At 51.5% G+C, this 17,740-nt stretch overlaps 7 protein-coding genes across 7 annotated transcripts; 2 read left to right on the top strand and 5 right to left on the bottom strand.

Annotated features, from left to right (window-relative positions):
* Positions 1-9: 9 nt before the first annotated feature.
* On the bottom strand, positions 10-1,371 carry ASPZODRAFT_126930 (hypothetical protein). Its single transcript, XM_022721611.1, has 6 exons — positions 1,312-1,371; positions 1,167-1,220; positions 987-1,082; positions 715-894; positions 507-654; positions 10-429 (listed from the first exon to the last, which is right to left on the bottom strand). The coding sequence occupies exons 1-6, from the start codon at positions 1,339-1,341 to the stop codon at positions 320-322; spliced, it is 618 nt and encodes a 205-aa protein (XP_022585464.1). The 5' UTR covers positions 1,342-1,371; the 3' UTR covers positions 10-319.
* A 523-nt stretch (positions 1,372-1,894) lies between these two features.
* Positions 1,895-2,591, top strand: ASPZODRAFT_11798 (hypothetical protein; the record flags this gene model as incomplete). Its single annotated transcript, XM_022721189.1, has 3 exons — positions 1,895-1,979; positions 2,041-2,378; positions 2,433-2,591. The coding sequence occupies 3 exons, from the start codon at positions 1,895-1,897 to the stop codon at positions 2,589-2,591; spliced, it is 582 nt and encodes a 193-aa protein (XP_022585463.1).
* Positions 2,592-3,068: 477 nt separating this feature from the next.
* ASPZODRAFT_11797 (hypothetical protein) lies at positions 3,069-4,664 on the bottom strand (the record flags this gene model as incomplete). The annotated part of the gene is made up of 2 exons (XM_022721188.1): positions 3,069-4,032; positions 4,108-4,664. 2 exons carry the CDS (start codon positions 4,662-4,664, stop codon positions 3,069-3,071), a joined length of 1,521 nt encoding a protein of 506 aa, XP_022585462.1.
* Positions 4,665-5,201: 537 nt separating this feature from the next.
* ASPZODRAFT_148337 (hypothetical protein) lies at positions 5,202-7,798 on the bottom strand (the record flags this gene model as incomplete). The annotated part of the gene is made up of 4 exons (XM_022725357.1): positions 5,202-5,755; positions 5,818-7,498; positions 7,575-7,724; positions 7,781-7,798. The coding sequence occupies 4 exons, from the start codon at positions 7,796-7,798 to the stop codon at positions 5,202-5,204; spliced, it is 2,403 nt and encodes an 800-aa protein (XP_022585461.1).
* Positions 7,799-8,178: 380 nt separating this feature from the next.
* ASPZODRAFT_138076 (hypothetical protein) lies at positions 8,179-10,986 on the top strand (the record flags this gene model as incomplete). Its single annotated transcript, XM_022724413.1, has 5 exons — positions 8,179-8,292; positions 8,351-10,285; positions 10,342-10,421; positions 10,487-10,636; positions 10,728-10,986. The coding sequence occupies 5 exons, from the start codon at positions 8,179-8,181 to the stop codon at positions 10,984-10,986; spliced, it is 2,538 nt and encodes an 845-aa protein (XP_022585460.1).
* Positions 10,987-11,478: 492 nt separating this feature from the next.
* On the bottom strand, positions 11,479-14,368 carry ASPZODRAFT_54769 (hypothetical protein; the record flags this gene model as incomplete). Its single annotated transcript, XM_022728489.1, has 10 exons — positions 11,479-11,522; positions 11,578-12,224; positions 12,309-12,562; positions 12,625-12,693; positions 12,758-12,796; positions 12,859-13,435; positions 13,510-13,729; positions 13,805-13,955; positions 14,048-14,093; positions 14,193-14,368. The coding sequence occupies 10 exons, from the start codon at positions 14,366-14,368 to the stop codon at positions 11,479-11,481; spliced, it is 2,223 nt and encodes a 740-aa protein (XP_022585459.1).
* Positions 14,369-15,063: 695 nt separating this feature from the next.
* On the bottom strand, positions 15,064-17,241 carry ASPZODRAFT_126923 (hypothetical protein). Its single transcript, XM_022721610.1, has 2 exons — positions 17,098-17,241; positions 15,064-17,028 (listed from the first exon to the last, which is right to left on the bottom strand). Exon 2 carries the CDS (start codon positions 16,850-16,852, stop codon positions 15,125-15,127), a length of 1,728 nt encoding a protein of 575 aa, XP_022585458.1. The 5' UTR covers positions 16,853-17,028; positions 17,098-17,241; the 3' UTR covers positions 15,064-15,124.
* Between the last annotated feature and the right edge of the window lie 499 nt (positions 17,242-17,740).

Here is a 17,740-nt window from a genome sequence, read left to right as displayed (position 1 = left end):
GCCTTCGTGGCTCTTATGAAGACAAAGCTCAGCCTGGCAAGAAAAAGAAAACGTCATTCCAAACTCCAAAAGAAGTATCCGACTTGGACATGAACAGACTAGAAAGAACAGAGATACAGGGCAGATAATTCACGCGCGATCAGAAAAGGTATAACATATAAACCGGAAAAACAACACAGCGAAGATTGTAGAAAAAGAACAGAAAGGATGCCAGAGCGCTGTATCCCAGGATACTTGATGAACGACCGGTGAAAGTCAGCGACCAGGGCAACCCACTGAGGTGACGGATCACCTCCAACAACTCCCATCTAGCGGGGTATCAACAGGCACAACCGTCTCGCTCGCTATCCAGATGGATGTTAATCGGATCGCTGAACTCCCCACTGAATTCTTCTGCCTCTTCTTGGGCCAGGGCGCTTCGAGCGATGACTGGAATGAGGAAACCCCAGGTCAGCAAATACCGAGAGGGAGGGTATTACTAAAGAGTATGTAAGATGGTAAATTACCTTCAAATGCCTGTTCCACGTTCACGGCTTCCTTGGCACTGGTTTCAAAGTAGGGAATGTTTCCCTTGGATTGGCAGAAAGTCATGGCACGTTTCGACGAGATCATGCGCTTGCTCTCTTCGACATCAATCTTATTTCCAATCACCACCTGTTAATCGGTCAGTAATGCGACGCTAATGACGGATATCACGCGATTTCTGGTGCTTACGAAAGGGAAGCTCTCCGGATCCCTGGGGCTTGCTTGAATAAGAAATTCGTCCCGCCAGCTGTCAAGGGCATCGAAGCTCTTGGAGTTGTTGACGTCGTAGACAAGCACACAGCAATCGGCGCCTCGATAGAAAGCGACGCCGAGAGACTGGAAGCGCTCCTGGCCTGCGGTATCCCAGATCTGAACAAGATATATCAGCACATGCGGAGCCAGCAAGTATTCTATAAGATGCGAATCGAGCCCGAATTGTACAATGCCAGGAGACTGCATACCTGCATCGTCACTAGCCGGTCGTCCACCAGTACTTCTTTTGTGAGGAAATCGGCACCGATCGTCGCCTTGTAGCTTGCGCTGAATTTCTTGTTGACCTATACTCGAAAAGGCAGTCAGCTATCTGCAACCATCTTTAAAAAAACAAAAAAAAAGAAAAAAAAAGAAAGCGCGTCACCGACATATTGGTTCATCAAACTTGTCTTGCCTACACCGCTATCGCCCAGAATAATGACCTAGACAAGAGAAAGACGAGACAGACGTGAGCAGAAGATCTCAAACCCAACTCATTCATATATGAATGGTATCCTGAAGTCTTGACTATACCTTCAACAAGACCTTCTTTCGTGACGCCATTGCGGGAGGCGAGAGGGGAAAGCTGCTTAAGACCGGAGATAAGCGTGCTGTCAAGGTATTGGTCCTGAGAGGGAGAAAGACAGTCAAAGGTGAGAAATCCTAGCAAAAAATAACAGGAGACAAGGTCTACCCACCACTCTAGGAAAACCCGCGGGTATCAGAACGTTGGGAAACAGAAGGAGGAGGAGGAGAGTAACCAGCACTAGCAGTTGGACTGTTGTTGCGTTTGGACACCGCTTGGAGCCGCTGGCTGGGCAGTTGGTCCGATGATGCATGATGCAGGGCGGTCAGGGGGGCGGTCGGCTTGGTGGAGCAAGAGTAACTATGTATACATACCTACCTAGTTAGAACTACTCCCAGCTGCCTAAGTTACGGAATACAGGATTCTATTTCTATTTTGAACCTAGAGAAGGAATTTCCTACTAGGTGGTACATCTGTCTCAGTCGAGATACTTTGTTGTTGACGAAACACCCCCCCTCATGCGGTCGTGATGGGACCATAGCTTGCGACGCTACCCACCATTTCCCACTTGGTGCCTTATCGTGTCCAAACATGGCCCTTTGGCGCGAGGAATACTTGTCCGCCCTAGCGGTTCGTGATCAGGCTGAAAAGGCGAATGTCGCAATATACGATGCTTGTAGGGTTCCCTTTTACTCAGAAACAAGTCCTCTGTGTTAACCATTTCTCTGGGAATATAGACACCCGTCTAGCGGATCGTACAGGAGGCCGCCCAACGACCGCACCACCCGTGTCTTCGTCTTCCAGAGAGGCATCACGGAAAGGTCCTCCGGGAGACCCGGCTTCTTCATTGCCCGAAATCCTTGCGGCCACTCGGGCGGATCTCGCCGAAGCGCAGCGATCTCGCTCGCAGCTCCAGGACCGATTGACTCGTCTGAGCACCGAGGCCGAGAAGCTTCGCAAACGGAATGCGCAAGACTCCCGACGCTTGCACGCTCTAGAAGGTGAACGGACACATCTCCAACTGCGCCTGAAGGATCGAGACGAAGAGTTGAAAGGCAAAGCCAAATTACTCGAGGTTTGAACCCTTCCCCAATTTCTAACCCATGAAATTGACTAACATGCCTTACAGGACTTTCAGGATGAAATGGCAACGCTCAATCTTCAACTGAACATGGCGGAAGATAAGGTCGATAAGCTAAAGAAAGAGAATCAAGACCTTATTGATCGCTGGATGGCTCGCATGGGAAAGGAAGCGGATGCTATGAATGATGCGTCCAAGTTTGCCTAAGACTCCAGTTTAAAGGTAAGTTTGCTCTGTTTAGAAAGCGCTTCTACTCCTTGAGGTGAGAATACATGAATCACTACTGGGAGTTCTAGACATTTATATGTATTATACTATTCATGATGTGTTCTATTTCTATCTATACAGTATAAGACAGGATAGACACCTGAAGTGACTCCCTTCCTGCCAGTCAAAAAAGTACATAAAGATAGATAAAAAAAAAAGGATGCCAGATGTCTATGGGGCTGTCAATAACCAAAACCAGTATTACAGTATCAGATGTTTGAACAGTGTAAAGGGATAATGGAGAAAAGCTTCGCCAAGAAAAAAGACCTCTGAACACAAGAGATATATACTGGATATTGTGAGTATGGACACACAGCGGGTCGCCGAGGATATTTCCGGCTCGTGTATGTATGTATGTATGTATGTATGTGTCGGCTTCGGCTCTTTGCTGTAAAAATTGAGTAGAAAGCAAACCAGCTAGTTCAAGCTTTCCACAAAGGATTTCAGTCGGGAGCTGTCCTTGGTGGCAATGAAATAGGTGCCTCCAACATCGGTCCAGCTGACACTATTGGACCAGTAGTTCTTTTGCTTCACAGTTAAAAGATTGATAGGCGAGTTGAGATTTCGCGACTGGATCTTATGGCCTGCAGGGACGAAGGACTTGAGCGAGACGATTCGGCATCCCTCCTTCATATCCAAGAAATGGTTGATCAGCTCATTGTTGAGTTGAGGAGTGAAGGCTTGATTGTTGATCAGAACAACATCCGCGCGCTTCAAAACGCTAATTATGGGCTCCTCCTTGAGGAAATCGCCCCGAACAAGGTGCGTTTTCCCAGGCGCAATCCCCCAAAGCCGGCACCTTGCTTTGAACTCAGCTTGCTGGAGTTCTGCAAGATCGCAGGCATTTTGCATCATCTCGCAGCCCCAGCTTTCACAGCCGATCTCCAGAGCGGCCTGGAGAACCACATTGCCGACACCAGAGCCTAGATCAACGAAGACCTGACCCGACTTCAGCTTCGTCTCCTTGAAGATCGTGCTAATAAAGCGGGGAAGGAGCTCGCCATAAACGTTATCTGTTCCGTTTTCGTACTGCCGCAAGGAGTCCACGCGGGGGGAGACTGTTCGCGCATAGGTTTGATTCAGGATTCGTTCGACCAGAGGCAGATCGAGTCGGTGGGTTGAATCTAGCCTTTTTGCGATGCTCCCGTTCGCTCTGAGCCGCTCGATGGTATCATTGTAATCAGACACCGTTTCCCGGAACTCGGCTCCAGATACATGGGCCAAAGCCCGTCGCAGTCTTCGTTTGAACCCCGTTGTCTCGTTATTGAAGGCATCGGCATCTTCTTCCGCCACGTAGTAGTCTCCCACCATCTCGATGACCTGCACGATATCGTCGATAGGCTTGAAGTCTTCATTGTCTCGCGGCACAACAAGGTGAAACCTGATGAGAGATCATTTGTAAGTAAATCGGAAAAAGAAAAGGAAAAGGTTTTGGGTAGAAAAAGGGGATACGTACCTCTCTTTTTGCGAAGCACTAGGGTATTGAAGAAGGATCCCCGTAGATTTCTCTGACTCTTCAAAGGCCCGCTTGAAATGTCCTGACTTGCGAGCGGACACAATTTCTGCGGCATGCACCATTGAGAAAGGCCGTTTCCCTTCCTCAGAGAATGCCTTTACCGAGCGTATGCGCCTCCCAAGGTCTATTTCTGGACTGTCGCTGGTCCTCGCTCGTTTTCGTACCTCGAATGAGGTATCTGTGTCGCTGACGCCGTCGTCATCATCATCGCTGGAGAGTCGCTGGTCCGGGGTTGCTCGCTTCCGGTGACGGGACGGGGTACTGAGTCGCTCTTTTCTGTGCAGGCGATCCGAGTCCCTCGAGGCCGATCTGCTTTTCAGTTCGCGTGTCCTAGCCTTCTCGACGGACAAAGAACTCGGCGCGGGCGATTTGTCCGTGGCATGCGACGTGGATTTCGACGAAGGAGCCGGCCGGGTCTGGACAACTTTGCGGATCTGAGGTTTTTTGGGCTGCAGAGAGAAGCCGCCTCCTTTCTGGAGGTGGTCGAAAAATCCCATGGGGGTTGGCAGAAATCAGCGCGGTTTTGGGGAGCGGGCGCGGCGTCTCTCTTCTCTTCAGGGAGCGGATAACAATAGCAAAAATGCTTTCTAATAACGATATGGGTATACACGGAACAGACAGGAATAATGTACGATGGAAAAAAGACAAAATGAAGGACAGGCAGAGGGCGGGCGCAGAAGAGCCCTCGGGCAGTGCAGGCAGTGCAGGCGGAAAGAGCAGCCGGATAACACAACGCAACGATAGAAGAGTTCCGATCGATATCTTCAGCCTCAGGCTGCGGCAGCGCGTGTGTCGCCACTTCGGGTCTTGGTGACCCCGCAAACCCTAGGATGCCTGAAATAATAGGCAGCCAACAGGTAAGTAGGTAGGTACCTACATACTGCACACGGAGTACTATGACTATAGCGTAGAGGTCAGTTGGAAACAGGCGTAGAGATTATATGACTATCTATTTTAACGTGTGGTGGTTATTGACTGAATACTAAAGTAAATAGTTATATACAGCTTCAGATAGTCACCAGACCATCGGTTTATTAGGACTTTTTCTTTGCAAGCCTCTTCTGGGCCCTAATATCCTTCTTCATGCGCGAATCCACAATCTTGTACTTGCCCTTGACGCCACGAGGACGACCAGAGATACCCTTGTTGCTGCCTCGGGCCACCACCAGTTTGACCTGCTGCTTGGGCTTCTTCTTGACGGCCCTGCTCATGAGCCTCGCGATCGCCTGAGACTTGTCCCGCTCAGTGAGGGTTTCATCTTCCGCCAGAAGCGCCGACTTCTTGCGAAGACGCTCCAATTTCTGGGCGGCCTTCATCTTCTTGCGGCCCTTGGCCTCCATGACCTTCTTGATGGGGCGTGCGTTGATGGCACGCATCTTCTCCTTGATCGCTGCGGCCGCGGCCGCGGTGATCGGGCGGTGGGGCTTGCCATGCTTACCCTCATCGTCCAGGAACCATTCAGGAAGGCCGTCGACGTCGCGGAAAGCGTATCGATTGAACCCATCATCCATAACATCTACAGATCTCTTTTCACCTGTAGCTAGAGACTGAGCAAGCGCCATGGCCTCTGCAGTGATGATATCAATGTCTATATTTTCAAGTCAGTAAGAGAGAAATCGACACATCGTATCTGAAGGTGAGATTACTAACCAAGCTGGCCATTTGCCTTTCGAGGATCCTCAAGCCGTTCGACTTCCTCATCATCAGAGGAGTCATCGGACTGCTCTGCCGCTTTCTTCGCTTGCTTTGTTTCCTTGGTCTTGCTTTTTTCCGATTCCGACTTTTTGCCCTTTGCCGGGACGGCGTCTTGTTCCATTTCGTCAGCGCTATCACCATCTTCCAGATCTTCTATATCTTCCAGACCCTGGAAGATGTCTTGATCAAAGAATAGAGTAGCCTTGTTGGAGAGATGTGTAGATGCCTGGGCATCGTCTGCAGTTGGAGTCGTTTCGGAATCAGATTGAGAATCTTCACCATCGTCGTCCTTCCCGTCATTCTCGGAGAATCCTTCCCATTCTTCCGTCTCGTAGGCTTTCCTTGCCTTTTTGGCACGCAGCTTGGAATCCGTGTCCTCTCTGCGCTCCTGGTATTGGTCGTACATCGAGTCAAGTTCTCTTTCCAGACGATCTCCATCATCGTCAGACCCATCACCGTCTGATTCTGCGTCCTCTTCACTCTCACTTTCGACCTCGGCTTCCTTCCCAGAGACCATCGCGGCTCGAGCATTCAGCCGGTCGACTCGCTTCAATGAAAAGACCGAGTCCTCATCCCCGAGTCCACCTTGCTCCATACCGATTTCCATCGGGGTCGTCATGTTCATTTGCATCCGAACAATTTCCTTGCGCTTCTTCTCGTTTTCTTTGCGACGTTCCTTCTTGGTCCTCGAGTTTTCTTGGTCCCGAATGCGCTGTAGCTCCTCTTGAATAGCCAGTTCCTCATCCATAGGTGCAACCTCCGCTACTTCCTCAGCCTCATCCTTCGTTGCCTGTCCTTTCTTGACGACCAGACCGAACTTTTCACGGACCTTGATCCGCCACTTCAGTAGACTGCGGAACTCTTTCTTGCCGAGCACCCTAAGATCCTCACAGCAAGTCCGAATTTCGTCGGTGGTTTCTTCAAGTCTTCCCAGAGTAGCCAGCGCAAGGTCTCCACCAGGAGACTGGTCAAAGCTAAGCTTGTGGTATGTACCAAGGATGGCAATTGGATCGGTGGTGTTGATGAACTCGGTAACCGAGATCTCCTTGTGCTGCGTCCAGTCTCCTTCCTCATAACCTTCTCTCTTACGCTTCTTCTTTTCAGGATTGAAAACCTTAGCTTCATTGTTCGGAGTGGGAGCTGAAAGTTCGGCAAAGACGTGTTTCGCATCAAGGAACTTGGGATCAATGCGCTTGGGTGCCTTGAATCCGCGGCAGACAACGAAGATTTCGGCGGAAACATTTCGCGACGAAGGAGGCTTTGTGGCTTCAACAGAATTGAACAGCTGCTTGAACACCCACAGCAAGGGGTTATAATCTTTAGACCTGAAGACCTTGGTAACGAATGTACCGCCCTCGATCAAGAACTCAGTGGCTAGTTTTAATGACTGCAACACCAATTCTGCCTGCGAGAAAGCATCCTGCACCCACGCGGTACCGACATTAGGTGCACCATCGTGAAGCACCGTATCTGCCTTCCAGTGTTTCAGATGTTGTCTGATCGTGGCGCGACATTTTTCGGTCGTAATATCGCTCTGGAACGAAATAACTCGAGGAATAGGTTTGATGGGCGCAAGATCAACGCCGACAATAATACTCTGCGCGGGCATACATTCTGCAGCGACTTGACACCACGACTGGTATCTCTGTTAGCCCGATGACGAAGAAAGAAAGAAAGAAAAAAAGGGCATCATGGAGAGCGCCGTTACTCACACCGGGGGCTGCGCAAAGATCCAGAAGAACCTTGCTCTTTTCAAGAAACCCGTACTTCTTATTCAACTGGATCAGCTTGAAAGCAGCACGCGCTCTGTAGCCCTTTTCCTTCGCAAGCCTATACCACTTATCCAAACGACCTTTACCGTGCTATGAATAGTTAGCAGCGAGCACCCATCTACCGCAGACGCTTGTGTTTGACGTACCTTCTTCTGGATCGCCATTGTGATGACAGGGTGGCCAAGACAGGCTTGACAAGACCCAGAAACAGCGATACGAACAGCTAACTTGGTCCAAGGCTTCCAAGTTCAAGTGCTGCTCTGGGAAACAGGCCCGAGAAAAAGTTGTGAGATTAGTTATCGCCAGTCTCCACCGCTCTCCGCGGAATTTTTTTCTCTCCTGTTAGGGCGGGTACGTGTGCCTCAGGCATCGAAGGCGGTGAGGGGCGACCGGGCCTCCGTCATAGATGACCACAAGTAGGCCCGCTTCAGGAGGTTGGATGCTCCTCCAAGGCAGACATTCTCTCGATCTGTGGTCTTGATCAGCTGCTCTGTTCACCTATCCTCCGCCGTGCGCTGTTGGTAATGTGATTAATACACTATCTATGGCGCTTATGGGACCTCGAAAGAGAGTGAAGCCCAGTCCGACGCCGAGCAACGATGAGTTGGCTCCGGATGCCCTGAGAAACGCTGTGAATCCACCAAAGCGAGGGAGCACGGTAAGTCGTTATTGTAAAGTAGTGAGGTACTCGTCTAATCTTGGGTTATCTGCAATAGAGATGGTATCCTGGGTCTTGGCCGGCGATCTCCAGGGGATCGAAGGCTGCACCTGTTACCGAGGTTGTCCGCGAAAGCATATCGGTCGCTAAGAATGTCGCATCGAATATCACCGCATCTTCTTCCGTCTCCCTCTTTGAACCTCATAAGCCCAATAGGAACCCTACACTCCAGTTGACACGCAAGGAAGCATCCGCCATCCGATCACTCCCTGCAAACGCCACAACGACTTGTATCAACATTGCATCTGACGGATCTGCATCTACACCGACTGTACCATCGGCGGTCGAACCTTCTCCTTCGCCTCAACCTGCAAAGCCAGGTAATTCTAGTGAGACTGGTTTAAAGGACATACCTGCGGAAGTATCAGAGGGGAACACAGAAGATCCAGTTGCTGCAAATAAGGAATGCGCAGAAGGTAACGCCGATACTAGCGGAGAGGGCACCGAGCTTGGCAACAACCCTGCTCCAACAAACAGTGAAACTGCTGGGTGGTTTTCGTGGTTCTATAGTCGGCCTCCTGCGCAGGAGAAGGTTCCTTCATGTGAACCGGACCCGGTTCCGAGCACAGCTGAAGTAGCGACTGAGCCTATGCCTCAAGAAGAGACCGGGGTCGAACAAAACAATCCCCAACCAGTGGCCAGACAAGAAGAACAGGAACAACAACAGGAACGGCAAGAGCAAGAGCAACAGCATCAGCAACAGCAACAGGAAAACGATACACTAGAAGGCTCATCTAGATCGCAGAAGCGTTCGTGGTTCCAGATGTGGAACGGATCATCCGAAATGCTTAAGCAGAAGGATGATCAGATTGAGCCTCCACCAGAGCCGCTTGATCCCCCCGCTGAGCCCGCAGACAATGTTATGAGTGATGTAGCAACACTTGAGCCACATTTGCCGGAGAGTAATCGGTATTCTGGCTGGTCCTTTTGGGCCAGGGAACCAGCTAAGAACGAAAAACCAGGGGCATCCTCAGAGGTTCAACCTGCAGAAGTTTCTGCAACCCAATCGCCGCCTACAAACCCATTGACACCCGACCCCGATGTCGAGCTAAGAGCAGAAGTGACCAAGAAAGGAAGCGTGAGGGCAAAGAAGCCCGGAAACGAGATTGAAACCGCAGCTATTACTCACGACCCTCCGGTACCAGCCGTGGAAGGATTTACCACAACTCCTTCTCCTCTTGCAAAGAAGGTCGAACCTACAGCCTCCAAACAGCTCCAGAAGGTATTGCCGAACCAGGTTTTACCGCATTTTAGAGACACATTTGCATTAAAGGACCAACCGTCCATTTTACAGACGATTGGTCGATTTTTGCACTATTCCAAAGAGCCAGAAAACAAACACGTTTATATGGTGAAAGATCCGCCGCAGATACGCAAAGCGTTAGCTATAGGAGTACATGGATACTTCCCTGCTCCTTTGATACGCAGCGTTCTAGGCCAGCCTACCGGGACGTCGATCAGATTCTCCAACATGGCCGCTAATTCTATCCGTAAATGGACCGAGAACCGTGGTTACAAGTGCGACATTGAGAAAATTGCCTTGGAAGGTGAAGGTCGCATCGCTGAACGCGTGGATCTACTTTGGAAACTACTGCTGAACTGGATGGAAGAGATCCGGAAGGCCGACTTCATTCTACTCGCATGTCACAGCCAGGGCGTACCCGTTGCCATCATGCTTGTCGCAAAACTGATCTCGTTTGGTTGCTTAAACGCGACTCGAGTAGGGATCTGTGCAATGGCTGGGGTCAACCTGGGGCCTTTCCCAGACTATAAGTCTCGCTGGATTAGTGGATCTGCCGGCGAGCTTTTCGAATTTGCTCTTCCCTACAGCCAGGTCTCTAAAGACTACGAAATAGCTCTCAAAAGCGTGCTTGGATTTGGTGTTCGAATATCCTACATTGGGAGCATCGATGATCAACTCGTCTCGCTTGAGGTAAATATTTGGATTTTTCCCTTCTGATTCTAACTAGGGCTAATTTCATTCTACAGTCATCACTCTTCTCTGCTGTTTCGCATCCTTACATATATCGGGCTGTCTTTGTGGATGGCAGAGTCCATGCCCCTAGCTTGTAGGTTCTATATCGGATACATCCTATATTCATTCAGCCACTGAACTAATTATCATTTCCCAAAGCCTTTCTCATTTAGTTGGCTTTATTCTCAAACTGCGAAACCTTGGTATCTCAGACCATGGCCTCATTAAGGAACTAAGTACCCCGCTTGCTGGCAGCCTTTATTCAGGAGAGGGGCACTCTCGTCTCTATGACGATGAAAACGTTTACTTGTATGTATTAGTACCTCTTCCTTCTCCATATCTTCCATGCCAGCAAACACAGTCCTGACCAGAGCCGTCTCGTCTTTTTTTTTTTTTACAGACTAGCCGTCGAGTTCGCCCTAGAAACCTCTACTTTGAGCAGCACCAGTCTTGAAATTAAGCGCGCCAACCCTTCGCCCACGCCGAATCCTTATATCCTCCCCTTCGCCATGCGAGGTATTCTGGAAGAAGAGTACGTCCGACGCGAGCTCCAACAAGAGACCATGGAACTGCTCAGACAGTTCGACGATTGGAGGCCATCCACCAAGGTGCTCCGCGATGTCAAATTTCGATTGGAAGGGATCCGATCAAAGCTGTGACAGGGCGGAAGAACGTTCGTGTCCTTCCCCTCCATACGTCCCTCCACCCTACTTTATCTTTATTATGATTATTTATCATCATGTGAATAGGATGATGGCGTTTTTAGCGACGGCGAACCATACATACATACATACATACATACACTTGGCTTTTTTTTTCGGATCATAGAAAGGGGCTCAAGCAAGAAACAGGTGCTTGACTATTTGCTTCCAGCTTAGAGTGTACTTGAATATATATATTTTGGTCTTAATGTAGAGAGATGTCCTTTTTCTTTTGTAACAGCTTCTATTCCAGGGGTATCAAAGGGATTAATTTAGATTTCTATTTTGAACATGAAAAAGTTTCGTGATAGGGGGGATCCTGGCACCATGATATGATATCTATCACTTGGTATCTTGACATTATTACGGCCGTTGCATTCGAGACCCGCTCGTGTTTCGGGGTAATTTAATCGAATGGCCGAATTCTTTTTTTTTTGTGTTGTCTTGTCTTTATGCGTCAATGAATGCTGTTTGATAAGCGCCCTCAATTTCATCTGTCTATGCGTAAGCATACTTTTTTTTTTTTTTTTAAAGTTTTAGATAGCTTACCTCTCATACCACCCAGGGCTTCGAACGCAATCGAATAATTGCTGACGGCACCCATGATACGGGTGAGCCCCCTTTGTAGCTCCTCGACCACCCTGTCGGACGATTCGGGGTAGCCTTCGCCCTTGAGTTCCGGGGAGAGTTGTTTCGCAACCCGGAGCTTGTAGTAGAGCATGAACAAGGCATAGCTGCTTTGCATCAGACAGCAAGCAAAGGATGGCATTGTCCGCGGGAGCTGCAGGTGCAGTGTTGCTGTAGGAGAGTTGGGAATGGGGATGTATGAGGTCGGCTTTGGGACAGGCAGGTTGTGAAACATCTGTGCGGCGACGAGGGCAGCACGCAGACACACCTTTGCCGAGTACTGGGTGCTAAACGGGAAATCGGCCGTGACGGGAGGTTGGAGGATAGGGGCAAAGTCCGTGGATGGCGTGGATGCGGAAGGAGAAGCGGGGGAGGCGGTATTGTTGCAACTGTCCACACTTGACGAATGGACAAACGGCTCCAGGTTGCTACACGAACACGAGAGGTGGGTGATTTCGACGGGAGCTTCGCCTGTGCCATAGGCCTTGGTCGTGGTCAGGTCGCAATGTTTCCTGATGAAGAGGGGGATGTCTGAAAATGCCCGGAAACGGTGCGTCTTAATCTGGGCACTGTTCAAAGAAAAGCCGATAGGTCAATGCTTGATATGGCTAGGTAGTTTTGGTGATAGATAGCTTTCTGGCCAGATTTTTTACCTCGAGATTTTGATCCGCGATATTGCTCGTATGCTTTCGGCAGTGACTGACTCGACCTGGTCTCCAGGATTGATTCGGACTATAGGAAGCTGATTTGCCCGCTCCATCGCAGACTTAGACCACACTTCCAGATGCTCCATTTGCTTGTATATGTATTGCATGTCTGATCCCGTGGCGACACACTTGCTCAAGTCGACAACGAATTGGGTCGCCGTGACCAGCACTTGTTGAGCCTGTATCAGGATTGACCACCCCTATCAAAGAGGTGAGTTAGCCCGGCCATTGAGTCAGGACGGCAAAGGGGAGAGCGGCGTACCTCAGGATCTGACGGAAAATGGGGGTACGGTGTCACAAATCGAGGGTCATTGATGACGATAGCGGGCGCCTGTTGCCATTAGACAATGATGATGATAATAATAATTGCTCAGAAAGGGGGGTTACAAGCGTACAGTTCCGCTAACGATAGACCCCTGTAAAACACAGTAGTACTGGGGAATGATTAGACGATAGCCAAAAGATGGATGTGGATGAGGTGATTCAGTAGTCGTACCGTCATCCACCAAGCTCTCCGCCTTGCCTCTGCAAATACATCATGTTCATCGCACAGGGAGTGGAGAGACTTGTCAAGTGCAATGGACAACGCTTGGCTCGCACGGTACCTCATCTTGATCAAATTCCCTCGCTGCGAATATTCATAGATACACAGGATCAGCAGGGCAAGGATACACTCGAGTTCAACGGGAGTTCGCGAATGGAGAGGCTCGCGGTCGATGAGAGGGCTGGCGCCAGACAACGCTTGTGACGGATCGGTCGATGAATCTACAAGCTCGCAGTCTTCTTCGACGGCAGATGCTGCCATCTGGGCGAATAAGTTTGCATGTGTCCGGCGGGCTAGCACAGAGCCTGCACTGGACGGGTCCGGGTCGTTTGGATGTGGGATCAGGGCTAAGATGGCAGATATTGCCAGGCTGAGAGGTGATCGTGGCCTGTGTACCAGCCGAGGCTCGCCTGAAGGAGAGCTGGAGGAGGATCCCGTACAACTCTGCGGCTGATCTGGGCAGGGAGGTGTGGTGCAAGGAGGAAGGATCGGAAAATAAAGGTGAATGAAGTCATAGTAGGCGTTCAATCTGTCTACAGCGTTAGACTTGCAAGGAAGCAGGCGGTATAGAGATACGGTCAATGGGAGGTTTGGCGAACACACATTTCATACTCGCTCCCATACGTCCGCACCATATACTGCATGGGTAGACTTGGAGGCGAAGGAGTCGGTCCCATACCTACCGGGACATGTAGTTGCTCGCCACCTGCCGCGGGCCCAACGAATCCCGTAAACACATCATGGACCTGGGGTGAATAGTCAAGATGCCTCAAGCCGGCTCCAGGCATCGAGAAAGAATCGATCTGACTGAACATTCCTGCGGCTGGGGTGATGGCACAAGGTTAGCTACAGGAAGAAGGAAACCCGGAGACGACTCCCAGAGGAGGGCTTCGCGTACATTGATCCAGATGGGGAGTTGGTGCTACTATGAGATGGGGAGAATGATCGTGAGCAGTCGTCGCCTCGGGGGAGACTGCGGCCTTTTTCTTCTTTCTTGGCCCTCCTCTCTTGCTCGGCAAGTAGGAACAACTTCTGCTCTTGTTGGCGCACTGCAAACACCGAAGACAAGATCATTCTTTTTTTAGTAAATGTAACCTCAGAATGGAGGAGTCAAACTCCCCAATAATGGGAGATAACCTACATTGGTGCAAGGGTCCTGACCGTCGCATCGTGTTCTAGAAGCCCGACTGTTGTCCCCCAAAAAAAACAACTTCCCGTTAGCAGAAGTCGACAATCGAATCAGACGGCTAACAAGCCGTTTACTCCGTACTCCATAGCTTGCTCACCAGGCTAGACAGGCCACTTTGACAGGCGGTTTGGCAAATTTCTTGCGGACCACAGCGGGTCTCGAGCCGTTTGGCGGCGCTGCGTAACCATATTGTTCCTGCTGCTGGAGCTGGAGCTGGAGCTGTTGCTGCTGCTGCTGCTGCTGCTGCTGCTGTTGGGAATCCTGGAGATCCATAGTGCTGCGCCAATTATGAGCAAAGGATTTCAGGCTCACTGTTTACCCGAGAGCAGGGAACAGCCTTGGTGGGTTTAAAGGGTCTCTGGTACACAATGGCGATGCAAAGATTGTGCTAGCCAGTCCTGCTAATAGTCCATGAAACTAGCACCCAGCAGATGCCGGGGAAAAAAGGTCAAGCTCCCTTGATTAAACGGTAGATCGGGCCTGCGGCGATAGCAAGGCCCACCGGCTCATTGGCAAGGTCAACTCGTTGTGCAGTGTAGTGACTCTCTCTCTCTCCATCTGCTTGATCGGACCGTTGAAGCTGGGGGGGAAGCAAATCCCGAAAGGGTCGTCTTCGGGATTTGCTCTGGACAGCAAATGTGGCGCAACACGCCCCAGCAAGGGGGCTGCCATGGGCCAACTTGCCTGACTCGAGCGAATATCTCCGGCCTGGTCGATCGATCGTAGGTGGATCGAGATTCTGGCCTGTTGGGCGAGGGAGGGCAGCGTGTTGTCTCTGCGCGAGGAGGAAGCGAGATTCGCTGGACTCCCTGGAGGGAATTGTCAGGTGACTATACGAGCTTACTAACCGATTATACGAGCTGACTAATTTCTTACATAATACGATCATGTGATTTCCTACTGGTAAACCGTAAACCGTAGCTTGACTCTAGAGGCTCCTTCCTATCTTCATATTTCTTACAAAGGCTCTGGCAGGATGTGTTATTGTTATATTCTATATCGTAAATGCCTTTTCTGTACACACGAGGTTTATGGCTTCAGCCCTGGAATATGACGGACTCCCTCCCACACACTCTCCGGCACTTTACTGGGCAGTTTATGTCCCTTGAGCCGCTGATCGATCAGCCACATACCGACGACAAACTCCTCGCGCGAGAGCAGTCCGATACCCGACTGATCGACGAGGTCCCAGATCTGCTCGAGGATAAAAGGGGGTAATCGGCTGCGCGACCAGATGTCGCGGACAACAAGGTTGAGGACCATCTCGGACGAGGCGTTCGCGGGATAGAAGGGAACGTCATCGTAGACGAATAAGCCCTTGTTGGCGGCCCAGACGCCCTCGTAGCGTTTCCGCTCGCGCTCGGTGATCTCGCTGCGGTACCGACGACGGTCGCCCTCATGGTGCTTGTGCGGGTGTTTGCGGATCAGCCGGGTGCGGCGTTGATTGGGGTTGCTGTCTTCGTCGTCGCTGGAGCTCGGGGGTTCGCGGAGTGTCGTGCGGAGCGTCTTTTTCGGGCTCGGCGTTCGCGAGGACAATGAAGCTGTGGTGTCCTTCCGTGACAAAGAAGAGGAAGACCCCGGGTGGAGCAACGAGTGAGCTCGCTGTCGTCGTCGTGGGGGTGGAACCGGAGGTGGTACTGCTGTTGACGTTGACGTAGATGCCCCGGCGGGGGATATACGCGCCGAGGCGAGCGACGAGGCGACGATCGCGTCCGAGAGGGCGCCTTCGTCCAGGCCGATGGGCAGGTCAAGCAGGGAGCCGGAGCCGCCGCCGGCCTGGGAGCGGCTGGAAAACGAGGCCGCGCTCGATGTGACGGGCCGCCGCGGGGGGAGGGGAGAAGATTCGGGTTCGTCAACGTCCAGCTGGAGTAGGTCATGGCTGCGCAGTGTGGCTGTGGGCGGGATATATGGAGTCCTGGCCGGTTTATCCATTATGTTTCTGTCGTTTGATTTCGGTGGCAGTCTGGGTCCGGGCGGCTCGACCGATGGTCTCGTACGAATAGGTAGCGGCGGACCCGTCATCAAACCGAGAGAGTCATCCCGGTCGAGTCGGAGCCTTGTGTTGTTCATCTGATAAGAGGAAGCGGAGCTTGCAGGCCTCTGAGAGAGTGGCCTCGGCGGACTACGGTCCGCGCCTAGGCTGTCGAGGGCAATGATCGGTTTCGGAGGGATCTGTCGGATCGGTCTCGGCGCCAGAAGCCCCTGATCCAGCTCATATTCTCGTGGAGGAATGTCCGTCCGCGCCCGGATAAAGGCTTCGGCCTGCTGGATGGAGCTGCTGTTGGGAGTGAGCCCCGGCTTCTGTTTGGGCTCCGGAGATCGCTCTGCAGCCAGACGCGCCGCAATCTGTTGCGGTTTCTTAGCTCTAGCTAGCTCTGCCGGCGAAGGATCGGTCGAAATGGCTGTATACCGCCCGATCTTGTCCCTGACCGAGCCCAGCTCTGGAGGGGGCGGCGATCGAGCTCGTGAAGTATCCTGGTGATCATTCCCTCGTTCGGGAGACCGCTTCGTAGTACTGCTGCTGCTGCTGCTGCTGCTGCTAGTATTACCCGCCAGCATTGCGGCGGATAGGGCGCCTAGATCCCTCCTTGCCTTATCCTTGACGTCTGACAAGGGGATTCTGGCCGAACTGGCCTGGAAAGCCAGCGCCGCTCCTTGCAGGGCGGCCGCCCGACTCTGGTTCTCATTGCCCGCGTTGCCCTGACCACGGTTCGGCAGCCGGCGGCTGGCAGTGGTACCCTCGACCCAACCATTCATCGCAGCAAGTACTTCATGCGTCGTAAATACCTATGTTCCATCGGCAGGTTCACGTTCTGTCGGCAGCGGTCGGGGATCGGCTATGCGGAGTGGACGATGACCCAGGCTGACATGTCGTGTCTCTGTGGAGGAGACAGGAGGAGGCAGAGGATTCACTCGGTTGAACTGTTTTAGAACTTGAAAACCATCGAAGGAAGTCAGAATCCACGATAACTCAAGCAGATATTGATTGATTTAGCACTCACCGCGTCGTGAAGCAGCAGCAGTCTACTGCGTAGACAATAAGACATGCTGCATGGAGGTGGAGAGGAGAAATCGCCGGTCGGGATTTAGCAGCCTGGCCAGAGAGTGAGACGGCCTACCGAGTATACGCCCTGTCTATAGGATCATTCGATGGCTAGGATGGAGATTTAATTTCTTAAAAAACAAAGGAGAATCCCGATTGAGCGATATTTCAATTCCTCTGCATTTACTCCGCATTATTATCGCTTGTAGGCCTCGTGGGAGTCACTGCACGCTGCATCTGCGAGATCACACATGGTTACCCCTCAGGAGTCAGCATACGGAGTACCAGGTAACTAGGCGAAGCATCACCTCCTGTACCTGACTGGGCATCTGAGTCAGAACGCTTGACTATTGGCAGCCCGTCACCCTATAATCGACTCTACCAAACTGTCTCCCCTGCAAGCTCCCTGCTAACCGAGCCAGTGGGGATCTTCACTCTATTATGGGGAGGCCGGTTAATATGGGCAGACCGTCTGGTTGATGAAGATTCCCCCACACCATCTGATCCTCTCATAATCCCCTCCCCCCGAGCACAGCCCAGGTCAGAGGACAGCCTCTCCTCGACACAGCTGGAGAAGTTGTAGAGGAAGAGATCTGCAAGTG

This window comes from Penicilliopsis zonata, assembly GCF_001890105.1.
Source record: "Penicilliopsis zonata CBS 506.65 unplaced genomic scaffold ASPZOscaffold_1, whole genome shotgun sequence".
In the NCBI taxonomy this organism is placed as follows: Eukaryota; Fungi; Ascomycota; class Eurotiomycetes; order Eurotiales; family Aspergillaceae; genus Penicilliopsis; species Penicilliopsis zonata.
Note: the sequence above shows the minus strand (reverse complement) of the source record. Positions and strands in the feature narration are given on the sequence as shown.